At 32.8% G+C, this 26,699-nt stretch overlaps 4 protein-coding genes across 7 annotated transcripts in view; 2 read left to right on the forward strand and 2 right to left on the reverse strand.

Moving 5' to 3' along the window:
* Positions 1-712: 712 nt before the first annotated feature.
* On the reverse strand, positions 713-17,413 carry LOC106105184 (solute carrier family 25 member 36-A). 3 transcript variants are annotated; one of them, XM_013285438.1, is made up of 9 exons: positions 17,299-17,405; positions 17,045-17,112; positions 16,133-16,286; positions 8,577-8,734; positions 4,746-4,924; positions 3,940-4,052; positions 1,830-2,046; positions 1,099-1,201; positions 713-851 (listed from the first exon to the last, which is right to left on the reverse strand). In XM_013285438.1, exons 2-9 carry the CDS (start codon positions 17,083-17,085, stop codon positions 731-733), a joined length of 1,086 nt encoding a protein of 361 aa, XP_013140892.1. In that variant the 5' UTR covers positions 17,086-17,112; positions 17,299-17,405; the 3' UTR covers positions 713-730. The 3 variants fall into 3 exon arrangements, with proteins under 3 accessions (XP_013140892.1, XP_013140894.1, XP_013140891.1); XM_013285440.1 differs by having other exon boundaries at positions 8,577-8,644; positions 17,045-17,413; XM_013285437.1 differs by having other exon boundaries at positions 17,045-17,411.
* A 366-nt stretch (positions 17,414-17,779) lies between these two features.
* LOC106105185 (superoxide dismutase [Mn], mitochondrial) lies at positions 17,780-20,275 on the forward strand. 2 transcript variants are annotated; one of them, XM_013285441.1, is made up of 5 exons: positions 17,780-17,933; positions 18,047-18,225; positions 18,295-18,436; positions 19,099-19,253; positions 19,964-20,275. In XM_013285441.1, the coding sequence occupies exons 1-5, from the start codon at positions 17,902-17,904 to the stop codon at positions 20,107-20,109; spliced, it is 654 nt and encodes a 217-aa protein (XP_013140895.1). In that variant the 5' UTR covers positions 17,780-17,901; the 3' UTR covers positions 20,110-20,275. The 2 variants fall into 2 exon arrangements, with proteins under 2 accessions (XP_013140895.1, XP_013140896.1); XM_013285442.1 differs by lacking the exon at positions 18,295-18,436 and adding an exon at positions 18,596-18,734 and having other exon boundaries at positions 17,783-17,933.
* Positions 20,276-20,716: 441 nt separating this feature from the next.
* LOC106105071 (kinesin-like protein unc-104) overlaps positions 20,717-26,699 on the forward strand; it is a 68,077-nt gene continuing 62,094 nt past the window's right edge. The window contains exon 1 of the mRNA XM_013285297.1: positions 20,717-20,843. The gene's annotated coding sequence lies outside the window, so the exon portion shown is untranslated. The remainder of the gene's footprint in view (positions 20,844-26,699) is intronic.
* On the reverse strand, positions 23,490-25,988 carry LOC106105145 (15-hydroxyprostaglandin dehydrogenase [NAD(+)]-like). The gene is made up of 5 exons (XM_013285376.1): positions 25,658-25,988; positions 25,102-25,338; positions 24,816-24,989; positions 24,102-24,256; positions 23,490-23,682 (listed from the first exon to the last, which is right to left on the reverse strand). Exons 1-5 carry the CDS (start codon positions 25,760-25,762, stop codon positions 23,535-23,537), a joined length of 819 nt encoding a protein of 272 aa, XP_013140830.1. The 5' UTR covers positions 25,763-25,988; the 3' UTR covers positions 23,490-23,534.

A 26,699-nucleotide genomic window follows, 5' to 3' on the forward strand; every position in this document is an offset into this window, starting at 1 on the left:
AACTTTACTTAAAACATAAATTCTAAGAATTCAACAGATTTTTTTTATTACGGAACCATTTCAGTAATCGTAATATCATCAGAGCACCGTAAATACTAAACTTTCGTTAAAAATACATTCATATAAGATACCATAGAAACTATTATACAAAAATACGCTGAAATAAATACACTAAGCTCGTTCGGATAGAACTTTCTCGACATTTTTAATGAAGGAATTCTTTGCAATCCTTTATCTTTACTATGTGAAAGATGTCCAGTTTATTGTTTATAATAGTATATTCAAATTAAATAAAAATGAGAAATCAAAACAAACCCATCTTGATAATACCTTTATAAGTCAGACAGACTCTATTACAATAGAGATGTTTTTATCATAAATTTAATCTCTGGAATGTTCCAGAATAAATTCATAGACAATACTATTTCAATTAGTGGAATATTTTCTCATTTTAATTGAATTAGAGTATACTATATTTCGATATTAAAACTGAAAATCAGAAGAAAAGTACAGGATTTCTTTTAAATTGGATATGAAATTTCCTATTGCATTTTACGATTGATGACGTCACAATATGGCGCATTTGCATTCTCGAAACGCGTTCCGTTTTGCAAAAAAAATTATAAACTGGTAAAGATGGTATCTAGTATTTACAAGGACTTATGGATTATCTGATATTTATCTTGCAAATTTACAAGGTAAATGTGTTTTGTGATTGCATTGCGACAGTCTAAGTGTTCTCGTAGAAGGAACTATTGAAATGTGTTGTAAGTAGGTAGACGACCGCCTCGTAAGTGGACATCATTATCGCCGTGTTGGGTATTTGACGAACCAGCTGTGTTCCTAAACCCCTGTAACAGAGAAATAAAATCTTACTACCTCACTATTACTAAAATGCGCAAGTTTAGATGGATTTTTGTCAGAGTTTGTAGTCTAAATAACTGAACGAATTTGGATGTTCTGTAGAACATAGTCTGGAAAGAACATATACTTTTTTGGTTATTTTTTTAAATTCCACGCAGAGTCGCGGGAAAAAGCTAGTATTAGTATAAATATGTATAGTGGTAGGGGTACTAAACTAAGTCAAATAAACCGTACCTATATACTCCGCGGTATCCCTCCTCCACCCAGACGGTTTGGAGCGTCTGCCAGAACTTGCGGTACTTGTCTCCTTCCTCGCGCAGCCGCGTTCTTGCTACTTCTGTAACACAGTGACAGTTGACAGCTAAGAAGGTATGAAGATAAGACTGCACGTGTACACGAAATATATTGTGAATAATTTATACTACTGATATACTGTTGTTATAAGACAAATAAAGAAACACTACAACTTCTATTTACACAAAAAAAAATAATTAGAATACTATCTTCTCATTTATCTCCCTTAATTTTTTTCTTTACTGATGTAAGCATTGCCAGTACTCAAGAATTTAATTCAACCTTTTTACAGTAATCAAACCTTTTATGTACAATCGGCTACATAAATATTTACATACTTACAAATCTTTATAAACTTTTTGAATCCGTAGGACATTACAAATTTCTAGTGACATGACATGATGACAAACCATGGCAACCTTGCTTCCTTGATATTGGCAGCTTGTAGTTTATGGTCCCTTTCCCACATTAGGGTTTTTATCCAAAATATTTACCCCCTTAATTTAATGGCATGAAATATATGTAGGCACTTACGTCATGCTTTACGCTAAAGACCTATCTTTTTATTGAAGAAAGAATTATTCAAAAATATGCCGTGATTGCTGACATCTTACGCAACAAAGTAGTGTGTGTTTACGCTTTATATTAGTACAGAAGTATAGATAACTTACCATGTGGATAAGCAATACATGAAGCGACCGTCTTTGAGAAAGCACCGGCCGCCATAAACTCTACGAAGTCCCGCGGCGAGCGCGTGTCGCTGGGCACGCCGCCGGACCGCGCGGCGATCAGGCGCGCCTTCACCCCCTCGTACAGCACAAAGTGAACCACCGTCTCACTGATACCCATGTACGACGCCGTTATACCTTTGTAGAAACCTTTTATACCCTGCAATAAACACTAGGGTCAGTTACTGTTCAGCTTTCGCCCGAGACTGTCCGATTGGAGTTCAAAATGTAAGTACGAGTTCTTCCAGACTACCTACATCTATGCCTTCATGAAATCCGTTCAGCGGTTTAGGCTACAAACTTAACACATCCATCTAAATAATCTATACATATAATAAAATTGGAGTGTCTGTTTGTAACATAAAAAAAATCAAGATTTCGGGAAAATTATATATTGGCGTTGCTGATAAATTAAAAAAAAATGTCTATCTGTTTGTATGTCGGCTGGTCCGATTTCGACAGGACTTTCACTGGAGGGTAGCTAACATGGATAGGCATATTTTATATGCTTCTTTTTTTATTCCGCGTTGTCAAATTGACTAACGGGTGGTCCAATTTTGATAGGACTTTGAAAGATAGCTGGTAAAAGTTAGATTGCATGCGGTAATGATGAGTTAAAAAAAATCGCGCTAACGAAGTTTTCGGGCGATAGCTCGTTTCAATATAATCATATATTACCACATAACACGTATGCGGTGTACCGTGACTGTTGGCGGCTAACAATCGATATGCGCCCATTGAAGCGGCCAAATCTATATTGAGCGATTGTTATCCTACATGAAATATCTAACATTGCTTTTAGAGTAGTTCGACTGAATTATCTACATTAAATTATGTGTCTTAAATCTTATTGGGGTAGATAAAGATACATTTATAAATGGCTGGATCAAATCTGAACATGCAGGTCAGTCACGAGCTTTTATATCCATCAAGTAGCAGTTCTCGTGCGACTTCATTAGCATGAAATTATGAAAGTTTTATTTTATTGTTTACATTCGTCAAATTATCAATTGCAAATGTCAAAATGACATGACATGGCAAACTTTGGCAATTTTGCTTCCTTGATGTTGACAGCAACTTATGGTCCCTTTCCCACATTAGAGTTTTTATCCAAAATATTTACCCCATAAGTTTAATGGCGTCAAAACATATAGCCTAAACCGTGAGGTAAGTGTACGGCTTTTTATAAAAGAACGAATTATTCAAGATTTTGCTGTAATTGCTGAGATCTTAGGCAACAAAGAAGTGTGTGTTTACGCTTTATTATAATAGTATAGAAGTATAGACATAGATATGAGAAAATCACACTAAAAGTATCTCTTAGTCCAAAATTAAGTGGAGTAATGATATAATGAGAGTTGGAGTGAATATTTTTTTTGGTAAGACAAGCAATTTAATAATTTAATACCTGAATATCGTGACTAATCTTTTTATATGAATATTAGCAATAACAAACGTGACTACAGTAGTGCGTGCCCGTTGAAAATTATTGTTTACTTCGTATAAAGTTAAATTTGCAAAAATACAAGCAGTATATGCAAAATATGAGCGTTTGATCATATTTCCAGTATTTGTAACATGTAAAGTTAGTTTTATTATAATATGATATGTTTATTCACTGTAGGTACGTCATTGCCAGGTACAAGTTACAATTACACTAAGTATACTAAATGTTGCGCGCGACTTCGTTCGCGTGAAATTAAAAATTAATAAAATTAGCCTATGTTACTCATAGATAAATTACCTTCCTAATGGTGTAAGAATTTTTATAATCTGCCTAATAGTGTTTGTGTTATACCAATACATACAAAAACAAAAAAAAAAACACAAATCTCTATAATATTAGTATGGATATCAAATCAAATATCCAACTCGTAATTAGCATCACAAACTGAATAATAATTTAAACTTTAAATTCTATTGTAATAATAACGTGGATAAGATTTAAAAATATGAGAAAAAAGTAGTTTTCAAAACATAAAACGGCTACTGAATACGTATTGAAAGCAGCGTCAGATATCAACGAATTCTACATAAATGTTTATAAAGTTACCGTCTTAGCGTATATCCTCTTTATGCACTGCAACGCTGTGATGTTCTGTCCGTCCAGTTGCAGGCGAGTCTTCACGAACCAGATGGGATTCGTCATTGTACACGACATGAAACCTGCAATTGAAAAATATTATAATAAGATTTTATAAGCGCCAGTACCCTAATGGATAGGGGTTTCCGATCACGTGATCAAGGGTTCGAATCCCGACTTTCGAATATTGTAAAACTATAGCTACTAATACAGTAGAACCTCGATTACTTAAACCTCAGTAACATAAATACATCTATAACTTCAAAAAATAATATGTTTCCTTCCCATCACAGCCCAAAACTTCTATGACGTAGACCCTTCATAACTTTTTGTGTTTCCTTGGACTTCAACTTATCGATGTTCTACTGTATTTTAACAAAGAAAAAGATTTCCATACTTTTTTGTAGACGTTTTCAAAATATTACTAATTTCGGGGGATCCCCTACTATTATAGAGTACCTAATTAGTAAACGGGAATTTCTGTTATCTCAATTAGTGATTATAATATTCTTAATTTCATCAAACAGACAGTTCTTACAAAGATTCGTATTGTGGATTTCAGATTAGAGCCCAAAACCTCTACAACATACACCCTTGATAACTTAAAACCTTTATAACTTAAAATATTTTGTGTTTCCCTTGGACTTTAACTTATCGAGGTTCTACTGTTTGGACCAATCCATCGAAAAGAGTTGCATGGATATGGATCTTTTAAGAGTTCTAATAAATATGTCACTCTTTTTATTGGTAAATAATTGCTAGCAAAAGTAATTCACCTGCAGCGCTTGCTGCTGAGAGATGTACAATCGGTGTGTCAGGCGGTATATGTTGATTGAGGATGGCCTTTGCCTGGGAGTACGTGCAGAAGTATATCGCCCTAGAGGGCGCCACCCCCACCAGGTTAGGTCCCAGCCCTTTGAACAGCGCACGAGGACCTTCAGTCTGGACGATATGCCTGTAAGGTATACACCAATCACCTCTACGCTCATATCGTATTGTTTTAATATGCATTGACGCACGCGGGACTATCTGCTTTTGATAAATAAAATTGTAAACAATAACAACAAATGATATATTTTTAGCATTTAAAGGATTCCATTAACTTAAGATCTATTGTTTTATTTCTTATCAAAGTAATGGGAAATTAAGCATTGATATAATTTTATTATTGGAAAATATGAATTCTATACCATAACAATAATAATTAACACACTGCTTTGTGTCGTAAAATGACAGAAATAACAGCACATTTTTGATTAATTCTTTTTTAATAAAACACCCTACACCTACAACACGCTTTAAGCTATATTTTCACGCTATTAAAATTAGGGGTTAAATAAATTGAAAAAAAATTCACGTAGGAAAGGGACCATAAACTGTAAGCTGCCAACACTAAATAATTATGGAGGGTAAATGTCAAAGGCTTTCGTTGTTATTTGTGCATTTGTAGCCTCACAGGCACAGCTAGTGATATAAGAGTAAAATTATAAACAATTAATAACGTATAAAAATAAGCATTTATGATGGTTAAGTGACGTTAATCAGCACAATATTTGGCCGTGTCAAGAGCGTGTCCATGCGGAGCGCGAGTGATGCGGGCGTTTGTTATCTATTAGCGGGTATGTGATAACAGCGCTAGTTACAACCGGTTCTAGTCCCTAGATTATCTCGTTGCTTGAACTGCCTGGATACTGATATCTTTTAGTGGATGCAATCTGACAAGTCATGAAAAAAGTTTGTTGTTTTTAGTCAAAGCTTTCTTAATGGTAGAATAAAATATACGGCTTTATTCTTGAATTAACATATTTGGAGCAGGCTCACACTCTTAACTAAATATGACACAACTGTTGTGCGATTGTCGATTGTTCCGCAGCCAATTCAACTGTTTAGTTGCACACTAAAAATCGAGTAGTGTGCGTACCTCCATTTATGATTATGGGAATGAAAGCGAGACTAAACAGTTCTCTTAGTATGGTTAAAAGAGTGCTATTAATATACGTTTATCGTACAAGTTAATGTCACTTATTTGCGTGTATAGTGAAGACGTTTCATCAATTTTCTTAACATACGTTGATAGGGCTTCTTGCAATTGATTTGAAGACTCCTATAAAGTTCAATCAATGTTGCTACTAATAAAATCTATCAAGACATTGTCGTTTTACGTCAACATTACGTACAGTTATCACAATTTGACTTGGCAAATTAGAAATATAAACTCAAACACTGCTTGGTACTTGTATACTTCGAGTCGTCTGACGTAAAGAGATGCATATGTTAGTATATACTAAATAACGTAATTTTAAGGGCCTGTCCCACCACTGGTTGATAGGAGCTTAAAAATGACGTCATTATCAAATAAAGGAACAAAATCCGTTATTTCCATCACATATTTTACACGTTGGATTGTTGACAATTTGGTGAGACAGACCCTTAATGTCTTAGATGTAACCCTTTCCGATTTGTGTCAATTTTTATACCCATCAATAATTCGAAGGTTATTTTCTTGTACTAGAGACACGACATATTTTTCGAGTGACGAGCTGATGTCTAAGTACGCGTTGGCATTCAGCCAACATGTCAATTGACACAGGCGCATATTAGTGATGTCCGTAACTTGGCTTATGGATAAATTGGAGCTGTTACTATGTGATAATCATCCTACATGTTATTCCGGTCAGCTATTTATAGACGGAGAAAGTCACAGTAACTTGTAAATGTAACTCTATTGTGTCTCAATGAACGCTAGATTCATGAAGGAAGTTTGTTTTAATATTTAACGTTTTAAAAATAGGTAAATACATCAACTAGCACGTTCGTGTCTAAATTAATTATAGAAGCAAGAAATAAATAATTACAGTTGTAATATCGGACATAGTCGTTTAAAATGATTGAAATTATTCTACACTTCGAATAAAGTAAAGGGTCACTTCATTTAACAAATAAAAGACGCATGGCCGTCATCAGAGGGTAGGGATAACAGCTGCAGCTCTCTATAGAATAAAAAAAGTAAAATAGTTTTAAAAACTACTTCTAATAAGACAGTATTAACGGTAGCTACCCCCCTCCCTTTACCTAGTCTAGATAATAAGCTAACAACGCCAACGAAATGATGCATTAAAAGAAATTCTCCCCTTTACTTCATAAACAGGTTGGTTATTTATAGCATCTTTGTAGAACGACACGTTTTAAACGAATCCATTTCTTTCGCACATTAAAATATCCGTTTAGTTTTACAACGATAATTTAAATTATAGCAGAGATTTAAATTTTAGAATTTCATTTACGTCATTTTTCATGCAATACGATAACAAGTCGCTTACTAAATAAAAAACTTAATCACTAAATACTACATGACCTAGAAGCAAGTCGATAACTAATTGGAAATAACAATGCAATTAAACTATAATAAGGCCGTAAACATTTTCCTGCTAGATTGCGCCTTGTTTGTAAACACCATGAATAAATACCATGCTTAAATGCGAAAAAAAAACAAACGAAAAACGTTACATTTTAAAAATTGTAACTCTTTTCATCGGATGAATTGTAACATGTATTGTCCAGTATTATTTAAAATCCGTTTTTTTTTCTTGCTATCGTTTGCAATATTTTTAAACGAAGTGCCAGTGACTTGCGCATTATGATTGCTTTTGAATGAACTCGAGCGAGGTCATTAATTATTTATTTGAATAGAACTAATGATATAGACATTTTTATAAAAACAGTAAACACATGTAACATTTTAAAATTTTACAAGTCCTTTTACTGTTATAATAGTTCGGTAATTCTAATCAGATAAAACCGGTTGTGATGACAACTTTCAAACATTTACGAGTAAAGTTGATATTGTGATTTAACTAGTTTTGTAACCAACAGCTGAGAGTCGAGATTATAAAACTAGAGATTCGACAAACGAAATGACTCTAAGAAAAGAGTTCTTAGATATCCAGGAACTACATGTATCGATGGGGTGAAAGGCTATTATTAAGCGGTATTAGGTTAAATGTTCAGGAGAGCCTTTTAAAGTTTTCATTTTTAGAAAAAAAACATAAAAGCAAATCCTAAAAATAATTACAATTGAAAGATTTTCAGACCGGTTCTAGACAAAAATGACTATAATTCTGCATACTTCATTAAATCCACTGACTATTAACTGCTGATTTTTTGGCGCTTCATACTGTTAAGAAGAAAATTAGTACCGCGCTGCAGAATTGGCGAAACACTAGATTTTTGGCATAAACGTCACATCTCTGACAGCTGTCAATGTCATTAGAAGGATTGATATTCGCGCGCGATCCTAATCCTAACGCGAAGTGTTGCTCTGACTTTAAAAATGATAGTATAAATTGAATAAATTGTTAAAAATACATGGCTACTTAAAAACGACACCTACATTTTGATTGTTTCAAGCGCTACAAAAGTGCTCTGATCTTTATGAATGCCGGTTCAAACGACGCAGAAAAATTCGCTGATTCTAAATACACATATATAAGTCATGATCGCATAAAATAGCGGTTGAAACAAATAACCTTTCACCCGTCGCTATAACTCTCTTCGTGTCGTCTCTCCACACGATACGTGGGATCCGTATCCGTTGTATTTCTACTGACCTGATGCACTGTATAAGGCTCATCCTGGAGGTGGTGCGCGCGTGTCCCGCCCTGGCGCACTGCTGCACCTGGTAATTGTATGACATCAGCATACGATCTGCTTGCTTGCTGTATGCGAACATCGCGCCCATCGTACGCCTGTAGCCCCATTTGGCCTCCTGCGTTGGTTACGTTGCAAATCAATTTGCTTTATTCATATTAACCCCAAACGTTAATATCATGAATATTAGATTCTTTTTAATAAAATGTTAATATATTACTAATAGATTGAATAGAATTTAATAAGATATTGTAACAATGATGAGATTGTTTGTTTTTTAAATATAATTTTACAAGATAACACAAAAACGACTTTTGTATTTTATTTAAAGACTGTAAATTTTTAGAGTATACGTGGGCAACTAATAAGTACATAGATAAAATGTCTTCTTGTTATTATTTTTGTAAATTTATAATTAGTTTATCCAGTTCCATCGATTTAAGGCAAATTTTAGCGAGATGTGTCATTCTAAAAATGTTTATATTGTCAGTGAATAATCGTATATTTGGCATACAACATCAATCAAAATCATAACAGTGGAAAACTACAGAAGCGGAGATGAGATGAAGTTTTACTTGCTAATTAAATTTTCTCACCGTCAGTGAGTACTTCAAATATTGATAAACGCGATAAATGACTGATAGCGCCGTGCGAATTACAATATATTACAATTTATTGCTGTATTTACACGTTTGTAATTAGATTGCATCATCATCATCTTCATCGTCCTCCTTATCCTACTCCCGTAGTGGCGCAACAGGTTTTTGTCCTCCACATAACTCCATCATACGTCATCTCAGTCATTACTCCCTTCTTAATCATGTCACCTTTCACGCAATCCATCCATCTCTTTCTAGGTCTACCTCTACTGGTGTACCCTTCCACACTGATAACTAACGTTCTCCACGTAACATGCTTATACCATGCTAACCTTTTACTCCTTACCTTCTCTATCACTGGGGCTACTCTCAAACTTTCTCTAATATACTCATTTCGCATCTTATCCATTCGTGGTACCTCACACATCCATCTTAACATTCGCATTTCTGTCACATGTAGTCTCCTTTCATCCGTTCCTTTTACTGCCCAACATTCAGATCCATACATCATCATCATGTACGAATATGTAAACTTCTTAATTCAATATGTAAATTCAACTATCCATTCCTCAGATAATAAATAAAATTTTGGTGCATAAATGCGATACAGTTATGTAGAAGACAATAACCTATCGCGCCGACCCTACGGAAGTAGGATAGGGAGGAAGATGATTTTTGTGCTCAAATGTTTTTTCTACTTCGAGGTATATTGCGAGACAATTTTTCTAGCATCTTTTTAGGCCCTTATTAAGCCCAATTTCCCCTTTTTTAACGAGCACAGATAATGTAAAATAGAAACTGTAATGAATGTCCGTAAGAAAAATTATAATCTGTTATATTCATTATGTTTACTTAACTTTACAAATAAAACATAGAAATGAAATTATTACTGCTATCTTAAATAATATTCTCACGACTTTAAACAGGTCTGCGCTAGTTTTCATGACCAAGGAAATTAGCATCAATTATTATGCATATACATTTTAATGATTATAATATTACAGACTTCAAAAAATATATGCAGATTTGTATACAATTATGTCAAATACTCTGCCGATATAATTCTATTATTTTGATAGAATTTGAAATATTGTATACTAGCTTTTGCCCGCAACTGTCCGCGTGCTATTTAAAAAACAAAAGTAAGAAGCCTATGTGTTCTTCAAGACTATTCTCTACAAGTATGCCAAATTTCATCCAGATCCGTTCAACCGTTTAGGCTACAAACTCTAACAAACATCCATCCATCTAAACTTTTGCATTTATAACATTAGTATGATAGACAGAGTAAGATTAGAATTTGATGTTTCGGTTTGAAAATAGTTAAATCTCATAAGAGATGTAATTTTTTCGTCGGAAAAGTCAGTCTCGTCAATCTTTATATCAAGCAAACATATGTAAATATCCGGCTTTCTTTATCAAAGCACGATTATCATTCCACGATTTGATAAGTAAAGTTTTATTAGTGGACTAAAACAAAGTTTTAGCGAAACTTCGACATTAGTGTCATTTTCAGCTGAAACAAAAAAAAAAAACTTTTTTATTGTACAACTTGATCTATGTTCAGTGTTTACTTGAATGCTTCGAACTCTATTTATAACCAGCCTTGAAATCTCTTAGAAACATAACAATTCATCTCATGACATCGTACGATGTCGGCTTTTATATCTAAAGGTAGGTTTACATTGATCTAAATATAGCCAAAGTTACGTCGCCAATGTTCAGTCGAGCAAAGTTTTTGCGACTAATATATATAGTATAAACACAATATCATGTTACCTCAATATTTTAATACTAGTTGTTGTCCGCGACTTCGTCCGCGTGGTATTACAAAACATAGAAACGATATAACGTAAGAACCTTATCCCATGTGTACTTTGTTTTATATCTGTGCCAAATTTTAATAAGATATGTTGAACTGTTGCAGTATGATCGAGTAAACATTAAAAAACTAAATTAATGAATCCCATGGGAATCGTAACTATTCCCGGGATAAAAAGTAGTCTACGTGTGCTTTCAGACTATGCTCTAAACCTGTGCCAAACTTCATGGAGATCCGTTAAGCCGTTTAGGCTACAAACGCTAACAAACATCCATCCATCCATCGTAACTTTCGCATTTATAATATTTATATGATTATATTATATGATTTATATGATTATAAGATAAGATAACGTACAGTTAACAGGATGAAATGTTTTTCTAAAATACAAAAATGAAATTATGACTTAAAAAAAATTGCATGTAAACCTGTCCTTACGTACTGTTGCTAATAGAGAATATCGTGCTGTTAACTAGTTAAAGCATGTGCGCAATTGTTGATGATACGTTGATTGCACTTGCGAGTAAACATCGTCAATTACTGAGACGGGATGCGTCCAAAGATAAACAAAACACTATTGCCGATAAGATAGCATATGTATATAAGATAGAAAATCTTTGGCACTTGGTCTATCCAAAAATACTCTTAGGTCAGCCGGTGTTCGTCTATCTCACTTCTTACTTCTTTCTAATATTATAAATGCGAAAGTTTAGATGGATAGATGGATGTTTGTTAGAGTTTGTAACCTAAACTGCTGATCCGATCTCGATGAAATTTGGCACAGATGTAGAACATAGTCTGTAAGAACACATAGGCTACTTACTAAGTTTCTTCCTTATTTCACGCGGACTAAATCGCGGGCGAAAGCTAGTGAATTATAAATATAACATATATGTTACTAAACAACTAAAAAATAAATATTGTAGAGTACCCTTACAACGCTCCGACTCCGGGAACAAGACTATTCAAAAAATGAATTGAATGGTTGTATGGATTAAATAGGTCCAATGGGAAAAAATCTAACGGGAAGCACTTTTACGTAAAAATACTTAAACACATCAGTTGTAATATTACAATTTTGGTATTAACAGCCCATTTCCACTGTTGAAACAGTCGGCGACACATTATCACTGACTTATAGAAAAATGTGCGAACTCTGTTTTTTGTACGGGTTTTTTTTCGGTGTATACCTACCTTAAGGGTATCATCACGTTTAATTACGCGTTTTGTATTTAAATTATAAATAATACGATAAGATTATCCAATCAGTGACGTATGCTGGCAGTAAATAGGTCATTGCCGACTGCGCAGAAATATGTTCTGTTGTAGAACGTACAAAAATATATAAGCCAAGATATCCGCGGGCGTTACCTCGTTTATAAATGTTTACTCGGAAGTAAACTTTAAAAGTATAATGTAATAAATATTTATATGCGAATATTATGCATCCTTGTATAACGTAAATTCTATACCAATAAAACTGTTTGTTGATATTTAGACAGATTGAAGGAAACACACGCACATAACTAGGATATTTCCCCTTCCTATGCGTTTTCTCCGCCACCCAATCCACCTTTCCTCTTAAGAAAAGGGTGGCAAGGAAAATGGACTAAAATCTGGCCTAACATTAAGAGTTTAATATAAGAATTTACTAGAATTTAATTCCACAGACTAACATGATACAACCTTATTCGGTAACAACTTTTGAAATTGGGACACAATTCACTTATAAATTAAAACACTGGCATGTTTTAAAACGATTCCAAAAGACAAAAAAACACTTTGTAAGTAGTATTAAAATGCAGATACGAGAGTATTCAAGTTAACCAGATATGGACAGTGAAGGCTGTTCGTCGGACACTGAACTAGTGGGAAGGTTGTTTTATTTTAATTAAATAAGTATTACGGAGAATATTTTCAAAGTATTATGTTGCAGTTAAAATAAATAAAAACACTTCAAAATCATGGTATAGCAGATAAAGAGATAGATTAATCAATCTAATAAGGAAAGAAAGATATAGTGGACATACAAAAATTTTAAAGAAACAAACAATTTATGATACAGGAAACAAAGTGTTTCCTCGTGCATAGATTTGAGATGTCACATGACTTTATATTGTTGGTTTGCTTTGCCGACACTTCCACAAAAATACGTAAATCCTCAGGATAATTAAGAAGAGTTGCAGTTAGGAATAAACTCATACAAAAATCACACATCAAAGTAACCACGAATAAAACCAAATGAAGTCAGTTATTGTAGAAAACAGAAGAACACATTCTGGAGAATTCGATGCAGAAACAAACATGACTAAGATCGGACAAAACAACCAAAAATACGGCAATACGAATATGCGTATCAAAACTCAAATCGTATGTTTACTGCACTTTGATTCCGAGTTATAAATACGCCTTGATCCATTTACAGCTCGTATGAATCTCGGACGATGATCTTATACGATCGAAATGCTACAAACCTGGTTTATTTTACTGATAACTAAACGAAAAAAAAATTACAAAACCGATTTAAATCGTTTCGGGTATTTTCATGACTGAATTTAGAAAAACCAGGAATTCTTACTAGCTGTTGCTCGCGTCTATGGTCGTGCGGAAATATTTTTTTTAAATAAATATAGCCACGTTTATCAGTGATTACGTAGCTGTTTATTGATGAAAAAATTTTTGAAATCGGCCTAGTAATTTTCGATTTATAACATTAGTATAGATGTAGACAGTAGAATTTCCTTTTATGATTTTTTTTTAAACGATAAGCATTAATATGGCAATATTTCACTGCTGTTTTATATTCGTTGTATGGCGACCTATAGAATGAATGGCGTGTTTGATTTAAAAGTAAATTATTTTTTTTTACTTTTACTTGCAAAAAATCTGCGAGTAGGGTAAAAATCATTAAGGTATAAACAAGAACATTGTTTACGAAACAACAAACGAGAACAATAATTTTGGCGACAGCATGGTCTGGGTAGTTGCCAATTACTAGCTCAATTGATATATGAAAACATACAGAGTCTAGATAACAGATATTTATAGGATAAGGGAGTAACTAAATTACTAATTACTAAATAAAATAAATCTCTAGTGTTGAAAAATCTAACTATTTAAGTGAACACAAATGACTAAGATAACATATAATTGAGATATTTGGAGGACAAAAACCTGTTGTGCCGACCCTACGGAAGTAGTATAAGCCGGATAATGACAAAAATAATTTTAAAAAAAATCTTATAAAAAGAAGGTACATTCTGTATGAAAAAACTAAGACCAGTTTTGATTAAAATGCTTCAATAACCCAATCTAAACTACAGTATCTTACTAGTACAGTTCACTAGTTGTCTAGGGCTATGTTCAGCAAGTTACAAATACATAAAGATTGAAAGAATTTTATATATTGCAGATATTATGTAACAAGGTATCTTCAATCTTATCATTCTTATATGCTACATGATAAAACAATCAGATATTCTAAATATTGTCATTTTGAATTATTTAAACTTTCGTGAGACATGATATAACTAATTATTTTACGGCTCTTACTCATACTCATTATTGAGCTTGTTTCGCATCGCGCTTCGCCTTAAGGACCCCCGCAGGGTCTGAAACTGGTTGGTGCCGTCACCGAAAAAATAGATGTAAGTAATAGTAATAAGTTATTGTCATTTTAGATTAAATTATACAGTTAAAATGTAATCTAGAATACAAACTGGCTACGTAACTTATACGATATGCAATTTACAGTAAGACATCTTCTAAAACTACCCTATATCTCCGCAAAAACAATAATTTAAAAAGATTTTATTGTTTAATTTTAAAAGAGTGATTATTTAAATATGCTGAATGGTGAAATATTACAAGCAACTGATTATAATTATAGTAAAAAAATTAAAAACACTAATATTAAAGTTACAGGCAAATAAAAATGTAAAGATAATGTTGGTTATAGTTTTAGATTTGACATAAAAACAGTAAATGCGTTGTTCAAACATTGCTGATATTCAGATAATGTCATATTTACTTAATTAAGAATAGAATAGTTATAATTTCTTATTTTTAGTTTAAAAAAAAATTGAATGTATATTTAAAAAAATCTTTTTAGCAGAACAAATCCGAAGGTAGAAACACTATCCCGGTGTAAACTATTGTTTACATATGACTAACATTTATAATCAGGATACTTTAATTCACTTCATTATAGTTTTTTTTGTGGAAGTATTGTTTATTAAGACATGAAATGGTTACGATTGCTTTCATTTTCAACATTTCATTGCCAACATTACCAAATAAAACTAGAGGGGGACAAAAACTGGAAATTTAAAAAAAAAAAAAAACTTTACAAAAGTTAATTCTGTATGAAAATACAATTTAGACATACTTTACTGTAAAGAATGCTATTAAAATGGTTATCTTTTATATAATTTATTTGATTGGAATATACTTTATCATAATAAATGATGATAAAATGCTTGCAGGGGTAATCACTAGGTAGAGATAAAAATATGTCAAATTTATCACAAAAACAAATGAAAAATTTAGATATTAAAACACAAATATTTACTAAAAGATTCATTATAATATTATCCTTGTTAAAGATTATTAAATGGTATTTAGCCTTATGAAGTTATATTCTTCTTTTTGATTTCTGTGTATAATTTGTTTTTTTTTTTCTTCTTCATTATTAGTTTTTTATTGTATTTTAACTATGTTTTGTAATATTATGTATTATCACATAGATATAGTGTCACATTAGATTTATTCTGTAAAGATGCTATATTCTCATTATAATATAAATAAAAAAAAATAAAAAAATTCACTGTGATTATATTATAAAATACTTTTTTTTAAAATTGCATTCAGATGTTTTTTTTTAATAAAGTAAAAAGGTGTTTTTAATTTACATATTTAGTTCTCATCATTGTTACAATTAAGGAATTATAAATTATATATTATGTAAGTATTTTACAAGCTTATTGCCAAATATATTCAAAATTGTTAAGTGTTCTTTTAGAGGCACCCTCAGCGTAGATTTATATATACCAATGTACATTTAATTAACTGCAAAACCAGTTTTATGTTAATTTACCTGATGTTTTGGTATCTTTGAGCAAACTCTTCTTGTGCTGGCAGTGCCAGAATGTGACGGGGGCTGTGGTATGCCCACACCTTTGGACGACTGCAGACGAGTCTTCACTACTTCAAGTGGACATGTGACTACGGCTCCGGCTGTTCCTGCCAACCTGTGGATATTAATTATGTCAGTTGGAAAAAATATCTGAAAAATAATTAGCTTCTTTTTTATTTACAGTAAATTTAGAACAATTTATGAGAGTGGACATAACTAAACAAAAAGATTGTCAACATGTATTTCACTATTTCACAATTCACAACTTAGATTGCAAACACTGAAATTGAAAACATATTTCAGCATAAAATAGTTACTTGTTTGAAAATTGTCTTATTAGTTATGTTATAAGCTGAAATTACAATTCAGTACCAAAAACTAATAAACATTTGTTATTTTTGTAAACCATGTAATACAGCTCTGTTTTAGTATTTAGACTTGATTTAATAATGTTTTCAGTTCCAAATACAAGCAGCCAGTGTATGGTGTATGTAGAATTTGTTGACATGAAATAGAAATACACTTTTTATAAAAACATCAACATTGCATTGAAGGGTAAAGGTAACACAAATTAAAGTTCTGCACTATTAATATCTAATCAAGTAATTTTTATCCAGTAAAAAACCTATAACGGCAATCTAGGTCACTATTATGTAAATAATATTGTCAAGACGTGATAATATAGCGTCTGCCGACACAACTCCTTTGTCGATATCAATGAATAAACATGTTTATGCAAGCCATAATTAACAAAACCAGTAATGCGAAAGCATTGTTTATATCTTGGCTCTCATATGTATCAAACACATTTTGCGCATTAGACCATACGTTGTACAGGAATGTAATATTATGCAAAAAAGATCTTAAACTTACCCCCCAGCCACAAGGTGTATCGCGGTATCCCTCTGAGACATTTTAGCGCCTCAAGAGTGATAACATGACTGCAAATTGCAAAATCTATAAATAAACAAATGCACCACTACACCACTAATATATTCAATCAAGTAGCAACGATCGCACAGTGTTTGTTGTTGCAAGTACGCAATACTTCAAGGAAAAAACTCTATCTTTATATAGAATGTTAACAACTTTGCATCTACATCATACAAAAACAGATATTCTTTTACATTTCAAATATGTTTTAGAGTCAGCACAAATTCTTCACAACACCGCCGCACTGGAAATTCATCTGCGTCGTCGTAACAAATTACGCACACAACTGTCATATTATAGAAACTTATTGCAAAGTGCACACTAGCGAACTGAGTGAAGAGTTCACGTGCGCAATCACACGTAGTTTCTCTATGTAGTTTATGTACCAGGAGAAAATAGCACCTTATCACAAATGCATACAAGTTAAAACCGCGTAATAGGTACTTGAAGATTTTGTGTAAACATCACTGTTTTTTTACATACTAAGAAATAGTTATAAAATACCAGTTTTACACAATTCATTCACTGCAAAATTAATTTAAAAATCACTTTAAGGAAAAGTGGAAATGATTTGCAAGGCGTTTTTGATCAAGAACCAGAGACCTTTGTCTATGCTTAGCTGTCAATGTCAAAGGAAATGTCACAATGACATTACACTCGATGACATTTTAAGTCATTTTATTTTTATTTGACTTTTAAATTCCGATTGCATAACTTTCTACATTGAAGCAAATAGTTTTGCACAGGCAGTTACTTTTATAAGTTATATTTCCACGTTCGATAAATATAACTGGAATATGTTGGCGACACGCAGTTTTGGAAATTTAATGTATTAGTCTTTTTATATCTTTTTCTAATAATTGAACATATAATTAGATTACATATAATTCTGTTTTCTAATTTATGTATCTTGTTTTTGTATTATTATTGTTTCAATTACAGTCGCGCTGCGGGCGCTACTCGCCTAAAGCATACATTGCCCGAGCTGCCTTATGAGTACAGTGCATTGGAGCCGGTAATTAGCCGGGAAATTATGAGTCTCCATCACAGCAAGCACCATGCTACGTACGTAAATAACTTAAACGTTGCAGAGGAAAAACTTGTACAAGCTCAATCTAAAGGTAAATTAAGGAATGATTGCATATTATAAATATTTTTTTAAAATGTTACATTAAATTTGGTTTTGGCAGCAGCAGAAACAAGTACATTGTTATCACTTTTAAGTGCTGTTAAGTTTAATGGAGGAGGACATGTGAACCATTCAATATTGTGGTGCAATCTTAGTCCTTGCAAGACGGAACCATCCTGCACCTTTTTGAAAGCTGTTACACAGTATAATTTTATGTTTACTTATGTAGAAGTACTTTTCATTCATGGCCATAAAATTAGAGTATAATTTACATAGTAAAGTAATTGATATAGTTAAATTAAGCATATAGTTTAGAAGTAGGTATAATTATATGTATGTAAATGAATTTAAAACATTTCTAGGTGACATTGACACTGTCATCAGTTTGGCACCAGCCCTGAAATTCAATGGTGGTGGTCATATCAACCACACTATTTTCTGGCAGAATCTCTCACCAAAATCCAGCAAACCCTCTGATGTGCTCATCAAAGCAATTGAAAAGTAATTATAAGTGATTCTCTATAAAAAATAGATTAAGAAAAATACATACAAGTTGAGTATTTCCTTTAAGAAGTCTAAAAAAGCCTAATTTAAATTGGACTGATTTATTAAATCAACTTGCAGAATCCCTAAAATAAATCTCTTAAAATAAATGTACATTGTTAAATAATATATCAGTATATTAGTAAAATAAAAATCAAATTACAACTTAGTTTATATTTGAACTTAGATTACATAATTTGAGAATAGATATCATTTACTGTAAATTATTTATTAGCCTAATATTCAATCATAAATAGCTGAAATTATGTTTTAAGTTTTTATTACAAGTAGTGTATTAAATGTTATAATTAACAATTTCAAGGGACTTTGGATCATTGGAGAATATGAAGAATCAACTTGCAGCAGCTTCCGTTGGTGTGCAGGGCTCTGGCTGGGGCTGGCTTGGATACAATAAGCAAATGAAAAAGCTACAAATTGCCACATGCCAGAATCAAGACCCATTGCAGGCAACTACAGGTATTGCATACTACATGTTTATGTCTGAAATGCATATTATCAAAATTTAAACATAAGTACATACTAGTATAAATGCGAAAGTTTAGATGGATGGATGTTTGTTAGTTTGTAGCATAAAGGGCTGAACAGTTTTCCAAGAAATTTGGTATAGGTGTAGATGCTAGTCTGGAAGAACACATAGGCTTTTGTTTTTTTTTTATTTCACGCGGACAATGTCGCGGGCGCAAGCCAGAATGAAAAAACTAAAATGTACAGGTCGTTTTTTAATGCTTGTTTAGAAATGTGTATATGTTAAATTAATATAAAAAAAAAAAAACAGAGTATAAACTGCAGAATTGGCCCTTACATTAGTTTACATAGGACCTATCTATTGTCTTCAATGTTGTATAATATAAGTTGGTCACTTCAAGGTTGGTTGTATAACGAAAAATGTTTGCTTGTTAATTAATTGTTTTTACAAGATAGCGATACATTTGCAATGTAAATATGCTTGTATTTCAATAGAAATTACATTCAAAGATATATAACACTTTTCTGAACTAATCAATTGTAGAGATAGTACAAAATTGTTTCATCTCAGGATGTGGACACTAAATGACTAAAATTAAGTAGTTTCCTTATCATTGGTTTGACTTCGATAGCTTCTAGTTTGTTTCGGGTTGTTTGTTCAAAATGTCTAGATAAAATTACCCATTTAATTTCTGTTTCAGGACTCATACCTCTCTTTGGTATTGATGTGTGGGAGCACGCTTATTACCTTCAATACAAGAATGTGCGCGCAGATTATGTAAAAGCAATATTCGATGTCGCTAACTGGCAAGACATTTCTGCCAGATATGATAGTGCTGCCAAGTGAAATGTTTACAGTAATCCCACTTAATTTAATCTCAGCATTTCGGATATACCTTTAGAAGTATGATTACATATGTAAACGACAACCACAAAGTGCTTGTTGTAGATTCCAGAAAACGCCTTATATTATTTTATCTAAGTTGTTAATAATACATGGATGTTTGTAGCTATTGTGTTTTTTATTAAAAATATTTCCTTCTCATTTATCCTGAGTTCCCTAAAATGTCTTACATGTTCATCAAATCCATCAAAGAGAGTGCTGCATGAATGAATCTACTTAAAAGAAGGTATCGTTGTGAGGGAGTGATCGAATATAAAGACAAAATTAAATTGTAGATCATGAAAAGACATTCCAATGTTTGAGGATGAGGTAATATGATAGACAGAAGGTACAGCAAGTACAAGTGTGGAATAAAAGCTAACCTTACAGAATGCCGGAAATACTATCCTCTTGTACGTGATATGTATTTAATGTAATTTATGATGTAAAACAAAGATATAATATCAAAGAATAGTTTTCAAATATACTAAATTCTATTGAAACGGAACGTAATGTACTTGCAGAATTGCAAAATGTCAAAGAAACGTCACATCATATTTTGATTGCCAAAGTGCGGAGTCTTGGGACAGTGATGAGAAATAAATAAATAATTATTAGCTTTTGCGTCCTTGTAAAAACATTGATTTGTGCTTTCCGTTTACCTACGAGATATTGTTCGCTCTTCTGTGAAGTCATATGTAAGTTATTCATTTATATTTCACTTCTTATAGGGCGGTTCGTGAACTTGTCGCTGTTATTGATTTTTCAGAGGATAGTTCTAGAGCAGTTATGGATGTTTTAATTGAATAGGATCTTGGATTTAATGTATTATTGTAATTAATATTAAGGTAATGAGTGTCTTTCAAGGGGTTTTCTATTCGGAATATAAATTTTTGTAGTTAATAGATTTTTAACATAAAGCATTTATGAGGACGAGGCTATTACTAGTTAGACAAAGAAAATATTGAATTGATTGTATTTACGCTTTTGATGAAAATAGTTTCTATTTTATTCAAAAAAATCAGAATTAAAAATGTCTCGTACATTATGTATTATATTTTTTTCCTTCTTCATATGTAATTTCATATTTTGTAGTGGTCAGCACCTCCATATTACTACCGTATTTTGTACTAGATAAAACTTATCAAACTGAAACTTTTATTTTATAACATAATTTTTGTTGTATTAAATAGTTCTTAAAACATGTTGAAAATGTACCTATGTTTTTTTAAAACAAAAACTGCATGTAAGAATTCAACTACAATCTTTAAGATTTAAAAGTAATTCTGGATTTCCCTATTTCACCTTGAAGAGGCATTTACAGATTCACAGGGCTTGAGGTGGCTGAGCGCAAATGGGGCTTAGCCTAAACCTTGTTTAGAGAGTAACTAAGCTTGAGGGCTCTCTCAGGAGCCTCAGCATGAGCTGTTACTTCATTTTTATTACAGGATTGGGAGACCACCGATTTCCCGAGCCATAACACCTTGTATTGCCTGTCATTCTATTTGAAAAAAAAAAGATATGACATGTTATGCAAGTGCTGATAATCATAGTTAACAAAAGCCATAAAATGTATTGATTCTGTGATTTAACCACATTAATCCACATACACCACATCTTGATGTTGTATATTTCTTCGTTGTTCATAATTATATCCAAATTAAGTTTTGGAATATAGAAGACAAACAACTATGAAGTGTATTTTTACAAAAATTTACTGATCGCAGTAAAGTAGACATTACTACCTATAACAGAAGAGTACAAAGACTTTTTCTATTAAAATCAACAATTAACATAACATTAGTGTTCATGTAAGTCACTTGATTGTAATGACATGAACAGTGTTATGACTATTTTTTCCTAGTGTTATAATCAAGGGGTACAAACGCGATGGGTATCGCAGTACCATGGCGCCGCACGCGATTCCAACGTCGTAGGTCAATGTACCATGATATCTAGTCTATAAGGGAAATTCTATCATTTATTTTAATTCCACTATAGTTGGAACTTTTAGGCATTATGCTTAGAGTAATACTTGTTGGGTTCTTTTAACATGAGCTTTTAGGGGTAGCTAAATTACCTGCATAACAATTTATATCTGCCCTACTATTTGTTGAAACAGAGATAGCAATATAATTTGCAACCCAGAGAATTACTAATTTATACATGAATTAACTGGATAGATTGGAACCAAGTTAAATTGGAGTAAAAATGAACTTTGTTTATTTAATCATTAGTAGTTGTTGCTCGCGACCTCGCCCGCGTGAATTAAAAAAATAATTAAAAACGCCCATGTTACAGATAAATTACCTTTCTAATAGTGAAAGAATTTTTGAAATCGGCTTATTAGTTTTTAAGTGAATCGGATATATATAAAAATCCTAAAATACGAATCTTTACCCTTTATAATACCAGTAAAGAAAACAATGTCGCAAGTCTTGCTAATTTCTTAATATCGTTTTATTTCCCTCAACATTTACTCAGTGGCCATTCTAAGACTCCGACATTGTGTACATATGGGGTAACTACATGAGGTCAACGCACTTTGTGAATTACTTTCCGGAACTTCCTTTTAGAAGAGGAAGTGTAATATTACTGTTTCCAGTGTATTTCCCCACATACAGTGCTATGTTGTTTAATATGTGTACATATTCATTTATTTTTGTGAATGCACACTAGTGATTAGTTCCAAATCTACTCAGTGTAATATTCTACTGCTAAAAACCCATATACCATATGGACGGGAATAATATACAAGTGAGTAGCACACTTGCAAGCTAGTAACTGGTACATGTAAGATATAGCTAGTATGATATTTGATTTTGTGACTGCTACATGCAAGTATGTTGAGGGTGGGTCGAGGAGGGACCGAAACTTGACACTTTCGCGTCTCGCAGAAATTTACTGGCATGTGTGCATGCATGGTACTAATGTGGCATGTGCCAGTAGATGGCTATTATCCCGTTTTTGTTACATCAGTTATTTTTAAATGAAAGAGATGAGGGAGATGATTACATAACACATTTTTTGTATGTTTTTGTTCTATCTTTTGATTTGAACTAAGATTATTTTCCGTATTTAATTAGATTATTTGCATTCGTCTCGCGTTACGTCTTGATGTTGTTCAGCGCTTTGTAATTCCGTTCACTTCATTCTCGGGATAGACGTCCGTCTCCGCAAACTTCAATTATTCCAATCTTGATTAATATTTGCTTTGGAATATCAAGACTCTGAGAAACAAAAGTTAAGAAACTGGTAATTTGCTTTTAATATTGTTCAGAGACAATATTTTTTAACTATATGTATGTTAGCAATTTTGTATTTTAGATTAATAAAAAATTAACTCTGTGCTTATTCATTTATAAAGAGAATATAAATTGTTATAATATTTAAATAAACGCTTTTTCAAATTCTTTAAACGCGGAGTCGACAACTGGGGTGATATCCTTTGCGGGTTTGTCGTCGGTTGAAAGCCAGATGGAGCCATTAGCGCCTTCTTTGAACATCTTGAGTACACCTGCAGCAGCCGATTCGACCCTGAAACAACATAAATATATAAGTCCTGTAATATCGTAGCTTCACATGTTTAGTCATTTGCTTCTCATTAGTAACTAAATTAATTAAATAGGAGAACTTCAAAATTAATATATTTTTGTGATACAAAATTGGACCACCCCTTACGTTTTGACAGCGCGGAATTAAAAAAGTAGGCCATAATATGCCTATTCATGTTAGCTTCCCTTCAGTGAAAGTCCCATCGAAATCGGCTCAGCCGTTTCGGAGATTACCCGGAACAAACGCGGCTTGCGGACAAATATACAGACAGACAAAAAATTTTTGAGGCGATTTTTGTTATTAGCCACGCAAATAGATCCCGAAATCTGGAATTTTTCTTTTGATGTTACACACACTCCAATTGTATTATATGCATATAGAATAGATAATAAAGTAATTACTTCTGATGTTTCATCTGAGTGCTGATGGCAACTATTTCCTCAGCTCCCAAATCATCTAGAGTTCTCTCTGTCAGTCCTTGTAGCAGCGCAGTCTCCGTCGCTCCAAAGCAAACTGTCAGAATCCTTACACCAGTTTTCTCAAAGAATGGTGGGCACTGAAACATACAGTTACTTTTTGAGATAAAATTATCAAATAACGCAATAATTTACGTTACAGATTTATCGGTAAACAACTTTTTATCACAAAAGCAGTTGCTCGAAAACAACTTCTTTTATGTTATCTATTATTATTATGCAATCAAAATTATATCAAACGAAACATAAAAACAACGTTGATATTTTTTAAATCGATTAAAAGTTATAGTCATATATGCAGTTATTAGGAAAATAATTGAAGATTGGAACAAGTTTGTATCCTAAGCTTTAATTTAAGTGCCTAACTAGGCACTTTGCAGGTGAAGAAACATAACCATAGACATTCGCAATAACGGATGCGTTGCCTACCCTTAATTGATGGAGAAGGAGAAGCACATAGAGGAAATTTTCCCTTCCTATGCGTCTCCTCGACCGTCAAATCCACTTTTTCTTCCCATCTTTTTCTCTTACGAAAAGAGTGGGAACGGAAAGGGACTAAAATTAGGCTGTGCTCCCGTAACCCTTTACGTTTACTACCGATATTTAAAATAAAATTTGAATAACACTGCTGTAACTTACAGCAAGACTTTGACTGAAGTGAAGAACGGCCATCTTGGATCCATTGTAAATTGCGAGAAAGCGGAACTTGTACAGTGCGGCGATTGATGACACATTTATGATGGTCCCACCGACACCTCCTTCATCTTGTCGCATATGTTTTAGACCCTTTAAGGTACTGGATACAAGACCTTGCTGGAATTGAAAAACAAGTGTCATATTCATGTTTTTAAATAAGAAAAGTTACCATCATTAGTTGGAGATCCTTAGATATATAGAAAATATATTCATTTTCAATTTAACTTACCCAATTGACGTCACAAGCTTTCCTCCACCCAGTTGGACTGTCGACCATTATTCCAGCATTATTCATAACCACATCTAACTGCTTGAAATGTCCAATAACTTTTTCAAAAGCTTCAGTTACTTCTTTCTCGTCACCAACATCGCATTTAATGAATATCACTTTATTAGGATAGGTTTCGTTTAATTGTTTTACTACCTCCTGGCCCACGTCCACTTGCACATCCAGAATAGCAACGGCCTGGAATGTAACAATTATTGTCAGAAAAGTTACTTTAATGTAGCATAAAAAATCAAGCTGATAACTCTTGAATTAAAAGTCACTTTAGTAGGTCGTTTAAATTATTTAAAAGGTCGTTTTGAGATCAAAATATTCAGAATTTTAAATCGATGGTGGCGTAGTTGTGAACTTTAAATTTTTTATTTCATACATGCTTATAGTATTTCGTATATCTTTCTGTTATAAAATCAATGTAGTCGCGTCTTCCTCTATTTGTAGTAATTGTTTCTACATTTTTATTTTTATATTAATTTATTGCTCATATTATATAAATTTCTACCTTTGCTCCTTCTCTGAGAAATGTTTCGACGCAATGCTTCCCTATTCCAGAAGCACCTCCAGTTACTAGGAAAGTTTTTCCCTCCGGCGATATTAAATTATCCATCTTCTTGTACCACAAACTATCGACTGTCTACTTTATTATTAAAATTCTTCTTTTATACACGTGATAAGTTAGTATACGAGATAACGAGGACGTAACTATTTTTTGGTCAAGTCATCACAACTGTATGTTTGTTAATGATTCTAATGTTTGTTTTGGAAACAATTAGTTTGTTTTCTTATCTCCGGCTTTGTTTCTATGGGGGATTAGATTATGAGAACTTTATGTTTTCTGTTCGTATACAAGTAAGAAAGATGCCACACGAGCGATGCGGCTGCGGCAAACGTCCTGACTACAGAAGCGAGTAGCCATGGGTAACTCAAATAAAATTGATGACTTTTAGATCAGTTCACGGTTCGCATGTGTGACGCAGATCAGTGAATCAGCTCGCAGATTGGCTCAATTTGTACCTGTATAGAGGTGTGATTTGATTGAGTTGCGAACACTGGACTGTTCAGTCAGCTCCCATAGTTATAGTACATCGCGTTGAGCCATGCTAATTTAGTTGTTGATTTGCAGCTCAACGGTTCAATGCGATGTGAACTGACCTATTGGACAGGTTCAGAGCTGATTTACACAAGTTTAGAAACGAGTCTGTATTAGCTATGTGTTTACTTATTGTTACCAGCACTTCAATGTACCATGTATGTCGAATCGAATATATCTGATTCATATGTTAAAGCTACATTCAAATGCTAAACATGCGTGTTGGTTCTCATTATCGGGTTGCCTCAGTACTCAGTTGAAAAAAAAAAATTAAACACATCGATTGTTCCACTAATGTCAACGTAGAATAAGTACTGATGATTTATTTTCTTAGCCAATATTAATAATTATGTTTTTGTTGATAAAAAAAACCGATACAATTCTTGTCGTGGCTTATCTTGTGTTCTCTACTGAAAAATAACATTGACTGATTAAATGATATCTATGAAAGTCA

The sequence above is a fragment of the Papilio polytes genome, unplaced genomic scaffold (assembly GCF_000836215.1).
Source record: "Papilio polytes unplaced genomic scaffold, Ppol_1.0 DF823177.1, whole genome shotgun sequence".
Classification (NCBI taxonomy): domain Eukaryota; kingdom Metazoa; phylum Arthropoda; class Insecta; order Lepidoptera; family Papilionidae; genus Papilio; species Papilio polytes.

What these genes read in the sequence shown, in the direction of transcription:
- LOC106105184 (XM_013285437.1), bottom strand. Translation starts at nt 17,085, where the DNA reads ATGTCTCAGAGGGATACCGCGATACACCTTGTGGCTGGGGG. An exon ending in CAAAGATACCAAAACATCAG is followed by an intron (nt 8,735 to 16,132) that starts GTAAATTAACAT and finishes TAACCAACGCAG; the next exon opens with GAGGCCAAATGGGGCTACAG. An exon ending in CTCAGCAGCAAGCGCTGCAG is followed by an intron (nt 4,053 to 4,745) that starts GTGAATTACTTT and finishes TTTCAATTGCAG; the next exon opens with GTTTCATGTCGTGTACAATG.
- LOC106105145 (XM_013285376.1), bottom strand. Translation starts at nt 25,762, where the DNA reads ATGGATAATTTAATATCGCCGGAGGGAAAAACTTTCCTAGTAACTGGA. An exon ending in TTCTCAGAGAAGGAGCAAAG is followed by an intron (nt 25,339 to 25,657) that starts GTAGAAATTTAT and finishes GTTACATTCCAG; the next exon opens with GCCGTTGCTATTCTGGATGT. An exon ending in AAGCTTGTGACGTCAATTGG is followed by an intron (nt 24,990 to 25,101) that starts GTAAGTTAAATT and finishes TTTCAATTCCAG; the next exon opens with CAAGGTCTTGTATCCAGTAC.
- LOC106105185 (XM_013285441.1), top strand. Translation starts at nt 17,902, where the DNA reads ATGTTGGCGACACGCAGTTTTGGAAATTTAAT. An exon ending in TGTACAAGCTCAATCTAAAG is followed by an intron (nt 18,226 to 18,294) that starts GTAAATTAAGGA and finishes TGGTTTTGGCAG; the next exon opens with CAGCAGAAACAAGTACATTG. An exon ending in TTTTTGAAAGCTGTTACACA is followed by an intron (nt 18,437 to 19,098) that starts GTATAATTTTAT and finishes AACAATTTCAAG; the next exon opens with GGACTTTGGATCATTGGAGA.